We start from the raw sequence: 14,256 nt of genomic DNA on the forward strand, positions 1-14,256 counted from the left end.
TAGCCCTGCTCCCCATCCCTCATCCTTCTTAACCTGTATGTGGGCTCTTGGTGACCTGCATTTGTCCAAAGCAAAGAACACCAAGACAGCTGTCCAAGTTCCCTTACCTTGGAACTTTCAGCTGACAGAGATCCCAACTTGCTGTCCTTCCTTCTCCATCTCAGAATAGTATTGGTTAGTTAAGTGTCCAAGGACGCCAAATAAGGACTGCCTATTGCCATACCCTTGAACCAGCTCACCAATCACCAATAAACTATTAAGGACAATCGTCTAACAAATAGGGAATACGGGGATCCTGTGCTGATACAGGGGAGGGGGTGGGGAGACGGATTGGGGTTGCTTTCCTGCTGCAAGCTACCCCTCTAAGATGTTAAAACTTAATTCCTAACTGGGAGAAGAGATCCACTGGCAAGAAGTCTTGGGGAGCCCCAGGCAGTACTGGTGTAGCCCTAGATAGGAATGAGTCAGTTGGGTGAAAGAAGCCAAAAGGACAGGGATGGTTCCTACAGTAAACGCAGAAGCTAGAGGCTCCGTGTGGAGTGGGAAAATGTCGCTCGCAGTCTCGGGACTCTTGTGACTCACTCCATCCATAATAGTTCAGAAGTCTCAGCTGCAAAAGAACCCAAATTCCAGGATGTTTCTCTGAAAATACACTTCCTCCAGCTGCTACCCAAGGTATGTTCTCTTCGTACTCAGAGACCCTGTCCATGTGATTCCAGAATGGCCAGCACAGTTTTAGAATAACCCTCAAGGGTGGGTCTTCTGTCCTCAGTCATTTCCAGACTCACTTGTTTATGACACAATCACATTTGAACAATGTGAATGGAGAAGCCAGACCAAGGTGAATCCACAGAGTTCCTTTACATCTTCAAGGCATACTTAGGAGTGAAGTCACGGTGAACACCAATGTAAGGACCACAATACACTCACCAAGTGTCTGTATCAACTGTATTTATTGCTAGGATTTCAACTTTTCTTTCTTAAGTGTCAGAGAAATAATGGCGTAGGAAGACACCCAAGGAGGCAGGGAGCATTTGTATCACAAAGTGCCACAAAGTTCATAAATGTACGTTGCTAAGAACTCTGGAGTACTCTTAATGAACAGGCAGAAATCACTGAACTCTTAGTGTAATGAAAAGAACAAAACATATAGGCAGCTATAAGAACACTCAGTAGGGGACAGGACTCTTGGCAACCTGGTCATCAAAGGAAACTAACTTCCAGCCAGCAAGTGACCTGGCTTTAAGACATCCGGCTTAAGGTGAATTCAAGTTTCAGCCAAGTGGCTAAAACCAAATCAACCCATTTCTCTTCTCTCCAGCTTCCCCAACGCCTTGAGTTGTGGGGTTATAACAGGTCAGATCCAATACAGGATCCTTTTTAAAAAATGGGTCTCAAAAGATAGGCTACTGCTAGGGAACTAAGTGTAAGTCACCTGAGAAAAGAGGAGTAGGCAGGGAGGTGCAGAGGCATACACGGACACAATGTATCCATCTATGCTGGGCTACAGGCTCAGTGCACTTAAACCAGGGGAGTGGGGCTAGCCTGAAGCTTCAGGGACATCCTGCTCACCGGGCAAGTTTCACATCCAGAAACCTGCTCATTTCTTCCCCCAGAAAAGCCAAACAGTAACCAGGGACAGGCCCCAGTTAGCCTCCCCAGGTCCCTGAGAAACAGGCAACACAGACAGCAAGGTCCCCCAGAGCTGGTCCCAGTCCCAGCAGACAGACAGGGGGAGCTCTCTAGTCCTTAGGGAGAGAGCCAAGAAATGACTCCTCATGAAGTCCAGGGCTTCCAACCTTCAGCGCAGACAAAGGCAGGACACTGTGGGAAAGGCCCTGCTGACTCCATGCATAGGGTACAACAGACTGGGGAAAGTTTCTGTGATGCCCTCTGTGATGTGATGCAGCACCAGAACTTATACAGAAACATACACTGGAAAAACACATTATAACCTGGCGTTCAGGAAGTACTGAAACCTGGGTGCCTGCGTGTGCTACATCCCATCTACTGTAGCACAGGCTGCACACAAAGAAGCCCAGTCAACCCTCCCGGCGACCAGAAGGTTCCTCCTCCACGGCCCACTTGGAATGTTAGGATCTTTGGGTCTCTGGCCTTCGGGGCCTCCCCAGAGACCTCTTCACAAGGATTGCAGAGTACACTGGCCAGAGAGTTTCTCAACAGTAGTGGCGGCAGCAGTAACGCCAGCTCAGATATAGTTGGTAGGGGGCTGTCGGGCACTGAGGCGCTGCATGTGACAGCCGTGGCAGAGCAAATGTCCGTCAAGAGGGAAACAGCAGCAACCTTCCTCGTCGCTCAGCTGCATGCGGCAGTCCTAGGGAAGAAGGCAACTAGTTCACTTCAACCCAGGCTCCCCACTCTGAGGCCATCCTGGGAGACTCCGGGTGAGTGGTAAGGCAGGGAGGGTGAAGGGTGAAAGGGTCAACTTGAAGTGAAAAACCAGAGAAATGCTTCTTCCGGACACCAGGTGTCGCTGCTGCAGCAGAAATCGTGAGACAAGCCCCATCCCAGCAGTTGAGATGCTGGGGAAGCCAGATTCCAGATTTAAAAAGAACTAGGATTAGAAAGAGAAGCTAGAGGACAAGACTGGACATAGGTCACTGCAGTGTCCTGGTTTTCTGTATCCTGAATCCCTCCCACAGATGCCAGGTCGTTCCAAGAATCTCCCTTCCAAACTCAGATTTCCCCTCATCGTCCCTGAACCCCAACACTTACCTCACAGTGGTAGCACTCAAAGTGATAATCACGGTCCATGGATATCACTCTCACAATGTCCTCACAGCCCTGAAACACGTAGGGGGATGAGCAGAGCATGGTGTCCCCCAATCCCCATCCCATAGAAACCCTCCTGCTCCACCAAGAGGATTTATAAAGGCCTCTTCCCGCACTTAGACACCAAGTAGCTAACATGTAGCTTTGAGATCTTTTAAGCAACTCCTACCAGAATGATACCCACTACCCTGGCGCTGCCCCAGGAGAGTATGCCTCTATGCCTCTAGCCGCCCCCTCCACACAGGGGCTCAGCCTTACCTGCTAGCTTCCTCCTGCAGAGAAGCAGGGGAGAGGGGGAGGGGCAGGGGAAGGAAAAGGCTGAGCACAAGCCTGCTCTAAGGGGCTTGCAGCTTTTCCTCAGGACATACCCTCTCCACACACAGCTCAAATAATCCTTGTCCCCGTTTTTTACCAGTTTAAGGACAGTTTCGCCCCCTTTCAGTCCCTTTATCTGGTGACCTTGACTTCCAAAGAAAGCCTTGTTCTCTGTACAGGGGACAGAAGATATGGAGCTTGGGCCCAGCAAGTCTGGGTCCGGATGTTTAGGTCAGGGTGGTGACCCCAAGAGCAGAGTCACACGGGAATCTTTCACAGAATGTACATTCCTTCCAAGTGCCACTTCCCAAGGGAGGCCAGGCTGCATGTCCCCATCTTGTCCCCATCTGGCCGCCCGAGGAACTCGGATACACTGACCTCTGAAGGGAGGATGGGTTGTCCGCAGGCTGCACATTTCGGGGCGTAATTCCTAAAAAAAGAAGACAGTGATAAGCGAGGCTGAGGACTCCCTGGGCCCGGGCCCACATTTCCTCCCCGGGGGGTCAGACTCACTTGTGGTAGTCGGTGACACAGTACACCTGGTTGGAGAAGTCCACAGTGAAGGGGACACCATCCAGGCACTTGTTACAAACGATGCATCGGAAGCAGCCCGGGTGATAGGACTTCCCCATGGCCTGGAGGATCTGGCTCGAAGGGCGGGCAGGAGAAGGATCAGTGTCTGCCCAGCCTCTCTCCAGCTCCCCATTACCTTCCTTTCCAACCCGCTCCTGGCCTCCTAGAAGAATGCTACATAGTTTGAGGGGACCAAGGAGTCTTTCTTGGAGATAGGGTCAAAAGTATCTTAGACTGGCCTTAAAAACTCTATGGAGCCTAGCAGCAGCAGGGCAGACCTTTAGTGCCAGCACTTGGGAGGCAGAGGCAGGGTGCTCTCTGGGAGTTCCAGGACAGCCAGGACTACACAGAGAAACCCTGTCTTGAAAACCCATAACCATGCCGGGCGTGGTGGCGCATGCCTTTAATCCCAGTACTCGGGAGGCAGAGGCAGGCGGATTTCTGAGTTCAAGGCCAGCCTGGTCTACAGAGTGAGTTCCAGGACAGCCAGGGCTACACAGAGAAACCCAGTCTCCAAAAAGAAAGAAAGAAAAAAAAAAGAAAACCCAAAACCAAGGGGGAAAAAAAGAAAAAAGAAAGAAAGCCCAAACCACATCACTATGTAGCCGAGGATGACCTTGAACCCCACACCCTCTTCCGCACTATGACTGGTTTGCATACTATGACTGGTTTGCGCAGGGTTGAGGATGGAACCCAGGGCTGTTACGTGGCATTCGCTCAACTAACAGGCCACACCTTTTTTATTACAACTCGAGGTGGGTGCCAGAGAGAATTCCTTCTGTCAGTTCTTCCCAGGTACCTACTAGACAGCCACAGTCAAGTATAACGGTTCCTGTAGGCCATAATCCAATTCCTTCTCTTTATACAGAAAAGAAAGCTGAGTTCCAGCTGTTTCCAACTCAGGCTGGAGGACAGCTGTGTCCAGAATCGGGGAAGGGACAGATCACAGAAGCCCAGGGGCTAAGACTATGGACTGGCTCTCACAGGGGATCACCGTGAGGCAGCTTTGGGGAGGAAGGGCAAGAACATGACCATCTAGCAATAGTCTATTTGCGATGCCACTAGTTCTTGCCCTTCAGGGTAGTGGCCCCCAAAACTCAGCTGAAGGGGCGTTCCTTACCTTCTCTAGAATCAAGTGGCCACAGACACAGCACTTCTCAGCTGCCTCCTGAAACCCTGAAAACTAGAGAGGAGACAGGATACGGTTACCACGCTGAAAACCGTGATGGAGCCCGACGGCCACCGGTGTCCCAGCGTGAAAGCCAAGCCTAGGCCCTTCACTCACCAGATAATCTTCCTCACAGTAGACAGAGCCATTGACGCTGTAGAAAGCCTTGCACCGCAAAGTTCGTCCTAGAAGCAGCAGAGAAGGCGAAGGAGGTTAACTCTGGAGCCCACACACGGGGCTCTTCCTCTTCTGGTCTCTGCTCCCCAATCCTGACAGGGCATTTGGACCTGGACTTTATTTAAAGATTTCCTCCTAAGTGTTATCTATTCTTCCTTCCTAAACAAAAACCCCATATGCATGTGACAGAGACAGAAGGACCAAGAGTTTAAGGTCAGCTTGGCCTACACAGTAAAGCCTGCCTCAAAGAGAAAAATCTTGTATGATTGGCCAATTGTCTTTGGCCTCATTATAGCCGAATGTTTCTACTCCTTCCTCCTCTAGCTCCTGTGTCTTCAATAGCTGTCTGCCACCACCTCCTCAGGGCTCAGGGCATGGGGAGTCACCTAAGGGAGAGCCAAGGTCAGGCCAGGCTGGTGTACCTGCTAAGAAGCTCTGCCTGGGTACTATTTGATTTGCATGGAGCACTGACTCCAGGCCTTACTCTGGGATGTTTTAGCCTAGGATTTTTTACTTCACTGTAGACATCCTATCTTCACTTGTCTGTCCTGCCTCTGTGGTGGTCAGGTTGTCTTTGGAAGCTACTCCTTTGTTTGGGGGCTTAGAGGAACGCGGGTCAGAGGCTCCAGGGATTTTTTTTCCCCCAACTCTGCATGGCAGACCATTTTGACCTGACACCCATGAAGCTACTCCATCAGATCTGAGTGGTCAAAGACAAGAAGAACAGAGTGCAGGAGAAGGCTCCCCATTGAATCTAGTTCCAGTTCTTCTGAGGGTGGGGGGTAGGGTGGTCAGAGAAAAACTCACTTACTGACATGGGAGAGGAAAAGAGGGGGCACACCAGGAAGAGGCCTAAAGAAAAGGGCAGCCAGATCAGCCCAGAGAGATGCAGGCAGAAGCTGGGGGAGGAAGGGAGAAGCCGAGTGGTAGAGTCAGACAGGCAGAGATAGGAGATTAGAGGGTAAGCAGTGTGGAAGGGATAATGAGAGGTGAGGGAGGGTGTGGTGGGGGGAGCACCCCCACCGAGGGCCTCCTGAGCTAACAGCAGCAGCAGACATTCCTCCGGTGTGATGTCATCAGCTTGGCATGGCCCGATGGCCTCCACTCCAGTGAGGTGGCTGAACTCTGACCAGCCAAGAGAAAACCCCCCTCCCGCCCCCCCCACAGCTCCCCATTCCCCCAGCCCACACCCGCCCTTCCCACATTCCAGTCTTTCACCGTCGCCCCAGGCAACTCTGCTGCCCAAGACCAAACCTCACCAAAGAAGAGGTGGGGCTGGAGCCCAAAGCTGGGCCAGCAGGGAGGCACAGGAGAAAGCGAGGTTCAGAGGAGGAGCAGGGAGGCTGAGAGACAGACAGGAGTCTAGAAAGCCGACCCAGTCCCCGGGGAGGACACAGCAGGTAGCTAGCACTCAGACAAGGGAGTGGGACAGCCATGCGCCCTGGCAGGTGCTCCTTTGCATCAGGGTTTGGCCGGGTGGGGGTGGGGGGCTTGAGAGGCAGGTACACTCACCACAGGAGCAGCAGACAAAGCACTGGGTGTGGTAGAGGCTGTCCAGGGCCTGGCAGGCATTGCTCTGCCCATAGATACCTTTGTTGCACTTGATACAGGTGCCTGAGACAAGAAGAGTTGGGGGAGAGTCATACTCTATCTCCCCAGCCCAAACCCAAGCAGGCACCCCCAAGCTTTCTTGACTGAGAGTGCCTGATGTGCCAAGGGCCAATTTCCTTTAGAGAAGATAGGGCAACTAGAAATGGGGTGCAGGGGGGGGCATTGGAGCTGTAAACTCAACCTGTAGAATGCTTGCCTACCATGGAGGAAGCCCTGGGTTCCATCCCTGGCACCAAATAATATGGGTGTGAGAGTGCCCGGCACTCAGGAGACAGGCAGGGGAAACCTGAGATCAAGCTAAGACCCTGCCTCAAAAACCTAGAGAGAAGTAGGATGCGGCAGGCCAGACCAGGGAGATCATTCTTTTTTTTTTTTTTTTTTTTTAAGATTTATTTATTTATTATATGATATGTAAGTACACTGTAGCTGTCTTCAGACACGCCAGAAGAGGGAGTCAAATCTTGTTAAGGATGGTTGTGAGCCACCATGTGGTTGCTGGGATTTGAACTCTGAACCTTTGGAAGAGCTGTCGGTGCTCTTACCCGCTGAGCACCATCTCACCAGCCCAGGAGATCCATTCTTATTAATTACTGGATATTCTTCAAACCAGTCTTTTGTGCTTAGCACACAACCTAATTTATTAAAAACGGCTAAGTTAAAGACGCTTTGTTTCACGGGAGATAGAGATGCCAGTACACAGGGGCTCTGCAGCACGGGGGGGGGGGGTGTACGGGGACAGGGACACACACTTCCTAAAGGAAGCCACCCAGGCCCCTAAGTCTTTCTGGGAGTTCAGTTTTACCATCCATAAAACTTGATCTGGCGAGCCGGACGTGGTGGCGCATGCCTTTAATCCCAGCACTTGAGAGGCAGAGGCAGGCGGATTTCTGAGTTCGAGGCCAGCCTGGTCTACAAAGTGAGTTCCAGGACAGCCAGGGCTATACAGAGAAACCCTGTCTCAAAAATAAAAAAAAAAAAAAAAAAAAAAAACCAACTTGATCTGGCCTAGCCATGAGTCTTTTATGCAGATGGGCCATGTGAACACTCCTGTACTTACTGCTAAGAACATAGTTGGGTCTTCAGGGGCGAGGACTGTATAGGATTTGAGGGGAGGGGTCGGTAGCAGACCCTACCTCCTTCCTGCCCCGGGAAAACAGGGCTCAGCTACTCTTCCCTGGCACTCTCCACTAAGCTGCGTACATACACCTGGTTCTGGAACCAGCCTTTCCTGGGTGTGTTCTTCCTTCCCTCCACTCCCCAATTCCAGGCCCATGACTGAGGGCTAAGACCTGTCTTTGGGGAGCAGATCCCAACGGGCCTGCCCCACCTCTCCCCCCTCGGCACAGTGCCACACTCCCTGCCTGTTGGGGCCCATCCCAGTCTTTGCCCAGGGGCTCTGGGAGCTGGTGCAGCAGCTGCAGCAACTGATGGGCCCAGGCCTGTTCTGCTCCCACCCTCTGGCAGCTGGGCAGAGCTGAAGCCAAGGAAGAGGGCCCCTAACTAGAGGCAACAGGAAGAGGGTTAGCATCAGGCTAGCGCTAGGACACGGAGCTGCTTGTAGGGGCTGTCAGAAGAGGCAACCTGGCCTTGTATCTGAGTTCAAAAGGTGTGTTCTCAGGATCAGGGAAATTTGCCCAAGACTGCCATGCCAGGGGGTCCTGGCAGAGCCTTTCTGTGGGAAGCCACAGATTCTGTGGAAAGAGGACGATGCTCAGGCACGTTTGCCTCACCTCCACTCACAGAACATCCACACCTAGCTTCTTCCTGCCATTTTCCAGCACTTTGAGTCTTTCTTTCTTTGGGCTCTGATGGCTTAGCCAGTGAGGCTTCTTTTCCCAGCTCGCTCTTGGGCCTCAAAAGGAAATTCCTAAATGGGTCCCGTTACAGTCTCCCTTGATCAAAGTGATTTAGATCGTCCACCCTGCATCCCCCTTCCCCAGAAGGTGAAAGAAAGGTGTATTGAATTATAGCCTACTAAGGATCTGCTGCTACCTTTGAACTTCCTCCAATTATCCTTCTCTCTGGGGTGGGGGGGAGGGCAGAGGAGGAACATAAATGCTGGAAAAAAAAATCGAGGATACTTGGAAAACTGAAGACCCTCAGAGTTCAGGGGCGAGTGGGAGTCCACATTCAAATCCTGACTTTTTATAATTAAGTAATGTCTGTGAGTTTTAATAACACCCCACCGCCTAGCTCTAACATCCGATCGACACTTCTTTAAAATTTCGAGTATTGGAGAGAGACCATGGCCAGGTTTCCTCAACAGGAACAGGGAGGCAGGGCTACTTCCTTCTGGATGCTGGTCAAGTCATGGGGGGACTCAGGTAAAACTTGGTAGTCACACGGAATAGGTATCTACCCAAGGGTAATGGTCGCAGTGGGGTGACTGGTTTTGCCTTGATTTCCAGAAACTGGTGAAAACAGGCGGATAGGTACTGGGCTATTTTATAAGGCCACCGGCACACACCTCACCATCAGGACTGGGGCGGGACCGGGCAGAACTTGAATCCTTGCTTTCCATTCTAGGGAGTTCAGGCTTCCCTATCAGGCTCCATTTCCCCGACAGCAGGCAAGACTGCGCGGGAGCTAGCAAACATCCCCCAACGCAAGCACACGCTCCCCACCCCTCCGCCTGGCGGGCGTCGCCCACGGCACCTGGAGCGCCAGGGCAGGAGTCGGCACGCACGCGGCCGCCCGCCCCGCCCCCCGCGCATTCCCCGAATTCCTACGGGTGGAGCAAGGAGCGGGTGGGGGCGCGGCACGCCGGAGCTTGCAGGAGCCCAGCCGCGAGGGGGGCGCGAGAGGATGCTCTCCCGGCCCCGCAGCGCCTCCTCCTTCCGAGGCCTCCTACTGCGACAGGCCGTCGTGCCACGATGCTTGAGAAAAATGGGACTCCCGAGAAAGATCAAAGAGTTGAATTTGTCAGGGATCATGAGTCTGGTCCCATTGTAAACCTGGCTGGACTGAGTGCTCTAGGGTCCGCCCTATTCCATATTAGAAAAATCTGGGGTCTCCACCTGCAACTCCCGGCCCCCAGCAATTTGTGCTGTCCGGGCGATGGGTAACAGCACGCGTTGACCGGTCTCTCGGTTCCCTAACCTCTTCTTTCCTACTTACCAAAGTAGTCTTCTCTGGCCTCTGGCTCCCGTATCCGTGATCGGGAGGCCTCTGGAACGAAGGGACCAGGAGAATCCTCCAGACCCGACGGCTCAATCCCCGAGGGTTCCCCGCGGGCACCGGCTTCTCGCCCACCAGTAGCCACCGTCAAACGCAGCAATGCTGTTAGCTCGTCCTGGTAACGGGTCCCCGCGGCGCAGTCCCCATAGCCTGTAACCGAGTGTCGTCCGGGTTGCGCCCCACGTCTCTCCAAAGGACCCGCTGTTCCCACCACGGCTCCGGTTAGAGCTCCGGGGCTGCCTAGGGCCGGGGGGTACGAGTGACGGCTCTCCTGGCAGCCGAATCCCACGGGCCGATGAGCACATAGTCGGTCCAGGGCAGCGTGGAGCTCCGGGTAGGCGGACGGAGCCCCTCCGGAGTAGCCCGCAGGAGCAGTGGTCAGCGGGAGGCCGAATAGGCACGGCCCCGCGGGCAGCGGGCTCCCGTGGCGCTGGTCGTAGCCCATGCTGATGCCGCTGGTCCGATTGCTGCACGGCCGGCTACCTCCGGCTCCGCTGGCCCCCGCTCCGTCCAGCAGCAGGCTGCCCCGGGGGCTGGATGGCTTGCTCGCATCGCTGGCCGAGCTACTGGCGAAGCTGGAGCGAGGGCTAAGGGCTGGAGCCGTGCTCTCCAGCCGAAAATCAGGAGGCGACGACAGAGGCAGAGGCAAGGCTCGAGTGGGCGGCGGCCCCCCGGGAAAGGACCCTTCGAAGCGCTGCGCTTCAAAGGAGCCGCGTGCGTTCCGCTCGGCGTCCAGGGGCCCTTGCTCCCTGGCCGGTTCCAAAGGTTCATCCCCAGGCCCCCCATTCGCTCCACGGTGTCCTGACTTCCTAGGTCCCCCCAACCCACTCAGACGTCCCTTGCCTGCTCCGGGGGTCCCATCAGACCCAGACCGGCTCGCTTCGCCCTTTCTGCGGCCGAACTTGGCGCTGCCGGAGTCCGAGAGTCTCAACTTTTCCAGCAGACGACTGGCTTTCTCCCCTAACCGTTCCATGCCCACGGATCTGGGGCCTGCAGCCCCCTCCTCGCCCGGCACGCTGCAGTGTTTCGGCCAGAGGCCGGGCTCGGGTTCCCCGGGGCTCGGATTCCTGGGATGCAAGTCACTCACGGGGGCTCAGCGAGCGGCCCAGGTGCCGGACGCCCGCGATCCCGAAGCATGCCCCAGCGAGAGGGTCCGCGCGCGACTGGCGGGGCCCACGGTAGCGGCTGTCCTCCGCAGGTCTGTCCACGCGTCCGCTCGCGCCACCGCCCGCCGGCCCGGCCCGCCCCCCTGGCTCTCACTTGCACGGACCCAACTTCTCCAAACTTTTGTCTGCCTGGCCGGATCTACTTTCCGGGAAGGGCGGAGCGCGGTGTGCACCCCGGGTTGAGGTGTCCGCGCAAGGATTTCTTGCGCATCGCAAGCAGAGAACTGTGAAAGCTGCCTCCGAGGTGGAGGGCTCCAGACAGGACGTAAAGGGTCAAGGGGCAGATTTGGCAGCTGCGTCCACAAAATTCAAGAGTTTAGACTGGGGGAAGGGGAGTGAAAGGGAACTCTTTGTTTACAGTTGGAATGTGCGGAGGGGCACCGTGGAATGTATCCATCAACGTTGGGAAGAAAAGGGCGTGTTCTATACAAACATCGTGATACTGTTCTTAGAGTGAGGACTGCGGGGGAGACGGGGAGAGATGTCACAGAAGTGATAATACAGGGGTCCGGCCGTAAGAGGAAGATGAAAGGTGGATACGTAGGAGGTCCAGAGACCCGTGTGTAAAGATAGCTCTGAGAGGCAAGGAGGCACAGGCAAGAAGTGTGGGAGCTGCAAGACCGACGAATGCATAAAGCAGGGAAAGGACAAGTTGGTCCGGAGACTTGAGAGACAAACAGATAAGCTGTAATAAAAAAAAGCACTTTCTAGACCCATGGTTCTCTGATGGTGGAGTGGGAGGATACGAGATTTATGGACTTATATGAAAAGAAGCGAGGAAAATAACTGAGGCTGATCCCTGCCTCTAGAGGGACAGAGGAAGATTTAGTGAGTACATAAAAACACGGAGAAAGGTTTGGGACTAAGGCAGCCCTAAGGGCAATAGAGAGAGACACGGGAAGAGACACCCCCTGGTGTTGGTAAGTGAAACTTTTAGCAAGCATTTTAGGTGGCTAGAGATCCAAAAGTGTGATTTCTCAGGCAAGGTTACACTTTCCCAACTCCGACCCTCTCATGGCTTCATCATAAGAGGCTGATGGCAGAGTGGACAGTCATCCTTAGGGGGAGTAGACTGTAAAAATGTTGAGGGTGGAATGGGGGAAGAGGTAATAATGACCAATGATCAAGGAAAGAAGACACGCTTGACTAAAACCAAACACCAGGTAGCTTTTGTTTCCTATCCAAAATAACACCTCAGATGGTGAGAGATAGGAAATGGTGGGAAATTACTTTTTTTTTTTTTTCCCAAACGGGGGAGGGGAGCTATTCTCTGGGTAGTCCTGGCTGTCCTGGAACTCACTCTGTAGACCAGACTGGCCTATAACTCAGAGACCTGCCTGCCTCTGCCTCCCACGTGCTGGAGTTAAAGGTCTGGGCCACTACATCAGGAAGGTGCAGGCAAGATGATCTGTGGGTTCAGTGTCAGTCAGGGCTACGGGGCGTCCCAGAACCACAACAAAAGGACAAGGACACTGATTTCTTTGTCTAAGATGTATTTTCTCTCAGAATTGATTTCTCTAGATAGCCTGTCCCTGGTCAAGACTACAGCTTTTCTCTGATCTCCAAATTTTCCTCTGAGGCTAAAACCATCAGTAATGAGGTGACCTATCAGGCTGCAACCTGTTGTGGGCAGCCTTTTCACAGCTAGCTTGAGGGTCCTGCCCCACCCCCAGACGCAAGGATGATGGCTGAGGTCTCTGAACACCTCTAATATTTAGAAGGTTTGACTTTGGGGGTGGAGAGGAAAGTGACCCTGTCGTTTAGTTTTTGGAGATGGGGTCTCTCTGTGTTGTTGTAGAATGCTAGGTAGAGCAGGCTGGCCCCAAATTCAGAGATTCTCCCGTCTCTGTCACGCAAGTGCTGACTAAAGCTGTGTACCACCACCCTAGATGAAAGAGAAGAGGAAAATGTAAGGAAAGTTTTGAAGCTCCTAAAAAGAAAGACCTTCCCAAAGTCTGGCTTGGCAACAGTGGGCACAGTTGGGACAAGCAGCTGGACAGAGAGGCGCCCTGATGGAGCATGCCCCAGTAGGCTCAGAGGACAGAGAGGCACCCTGATGAAGCGTGCCCCAGTAGGCCCGTGCCCTCAGGGGAAGTCCAGCCTGGGGCTGGAGCTCCAGAAGCAGCCCTCTTATTTTTGATCATATTTATATTTGAGTGGTGTGTGTATGTATGTGTGTGTCTGTTTGTGCACGCGCACCCCTTGACGCCCATGTGGAAGCCAGGGGACCACTTGCATTTCTCTTGATACCATGAAGGTCTTTGGGTTATCATGCTTTCCAGCAGAGCCACTAAGTCACCGGATGGCCCTTTGTTTTTGATAAAGAATTTGACTGTTGTGAGAGCTGTCCTCAAACTCAAATCCTCCTGCCTCTGCCTCCTAAATGCTAGAGCTGCAAGCACGTGCTACCAGGCCTGACTTTTGCAAGCCTTCTTCATCACCAAAAACTGTAATAATACTCTACATACACAGCTGACTTCTTTTTGAGACAGGGTTTCTCTGTGTAGCCCTGGCTGTCCTGGAACTCACTCTGTAGACCAGACTGGCCTCAAATTCAGAAATCCACCTGCCTCTGCTTCCTGAGTGCTGGGATTAAAGGCGTGTGCCAGCCACCAGTGCCCAGCTGACACAGCTGACTTCTTTTTTTTTTTTTTTTTTTTTTAAAAATTTTTTTTTTTTTTTTTTTAAAGATTCATTCATTTATTATATGTAAGTACACTGTAGTTGTCTTCAGACACTCCAGAAGAGGGCATCAGATTTCGTTACGGATGGTTGTGAGCCACCATATGGTTGACTGGGATTTGAACTCAGGACCTTCGGAAGAGCAGTCGGTGCTCTTAACCACTGAGCCATCTCGCCAGCCCCCACAGCTGACTTCTTAACCCAGACTTTTTTGCAGTTAAAAACTCAAATGATAGGGGCTAGAGAGATGGCTCAGTGGTTAAGAGCACTGACTACTCTTCCAGAGGTCTTCAGTTCAATTCTCAGCATCCAAATGGTGGCTTACAACCATCTGAAATGGGATCCTGATGCCCTCTTCTAGTGTCTGAAGACAGCTACAGTGTACCCATATACATAAATAATTCTTTAAAAAAAAAAAAAAAAGAATAAAGTTTGCAAGACCAAGTGGCCTCTCTTCCCAGTGATGGCCAACTAGGCCATCTTCTGCTACATATGCAGCTAGAGACACGAGCTCTGGGGGTACTGGTTAGAAGTGGGAGTGTAGGGGAGCAGGGCGGGAGGAGGGTATAGGGAACTTTCGGGATAGCATTTGAA

The 14,256-nt window shown here is 53.0% G+C and overlaps 1 protein-coding gene across 1 annotated transcript; it reads right to left on the reverse strand.

Annotated features, from left to right (window-relative positions):
- Positions 1-942: 942 nt before the first annotated feature.
- Ajuba (ajuba LIM protein) lies at positions 943-11,074 on the reverse strand. Its single transcript, XM_021203434.2, has 8 exons — positions 9,755-11,074; positions 6,539-6,640; positions 4,967-5,034; positions 4,802-4,864; positions 3,622-3,752; positions 3,487-3,538; positions 2,737-2,805; positions 943-2,335 (listed from the first exon to the last, which is right to left on the reverse strand). Exons 1-8 carry the CDS (start codon positions 10,785-10,787, stop codon positions 2,210-2,212), a joined length of 1,644 nt encoding a protein of 547 aa, XP_021059093.1. The 5' UTR covers positions 10,788-11,074; the 3' UTR covers positions 943-2,209.
- Positions 11,075-14,256: the final 3,182 nt, after the last annotated feature.

The sequence above is a fragment of the Mus pahari genome, chromosome 8 (assembly GCF_900095145.1).
Source record: "Mus pahari chromosome 8, PAHARI_EIJ_v1.1, whole genome shotgun sequence".
Lineage (NCBI taxonomy): Eukaryota > Metazoa > Chordata > Mammalia > Rodentia > Muridae > Mus > Mus pahari.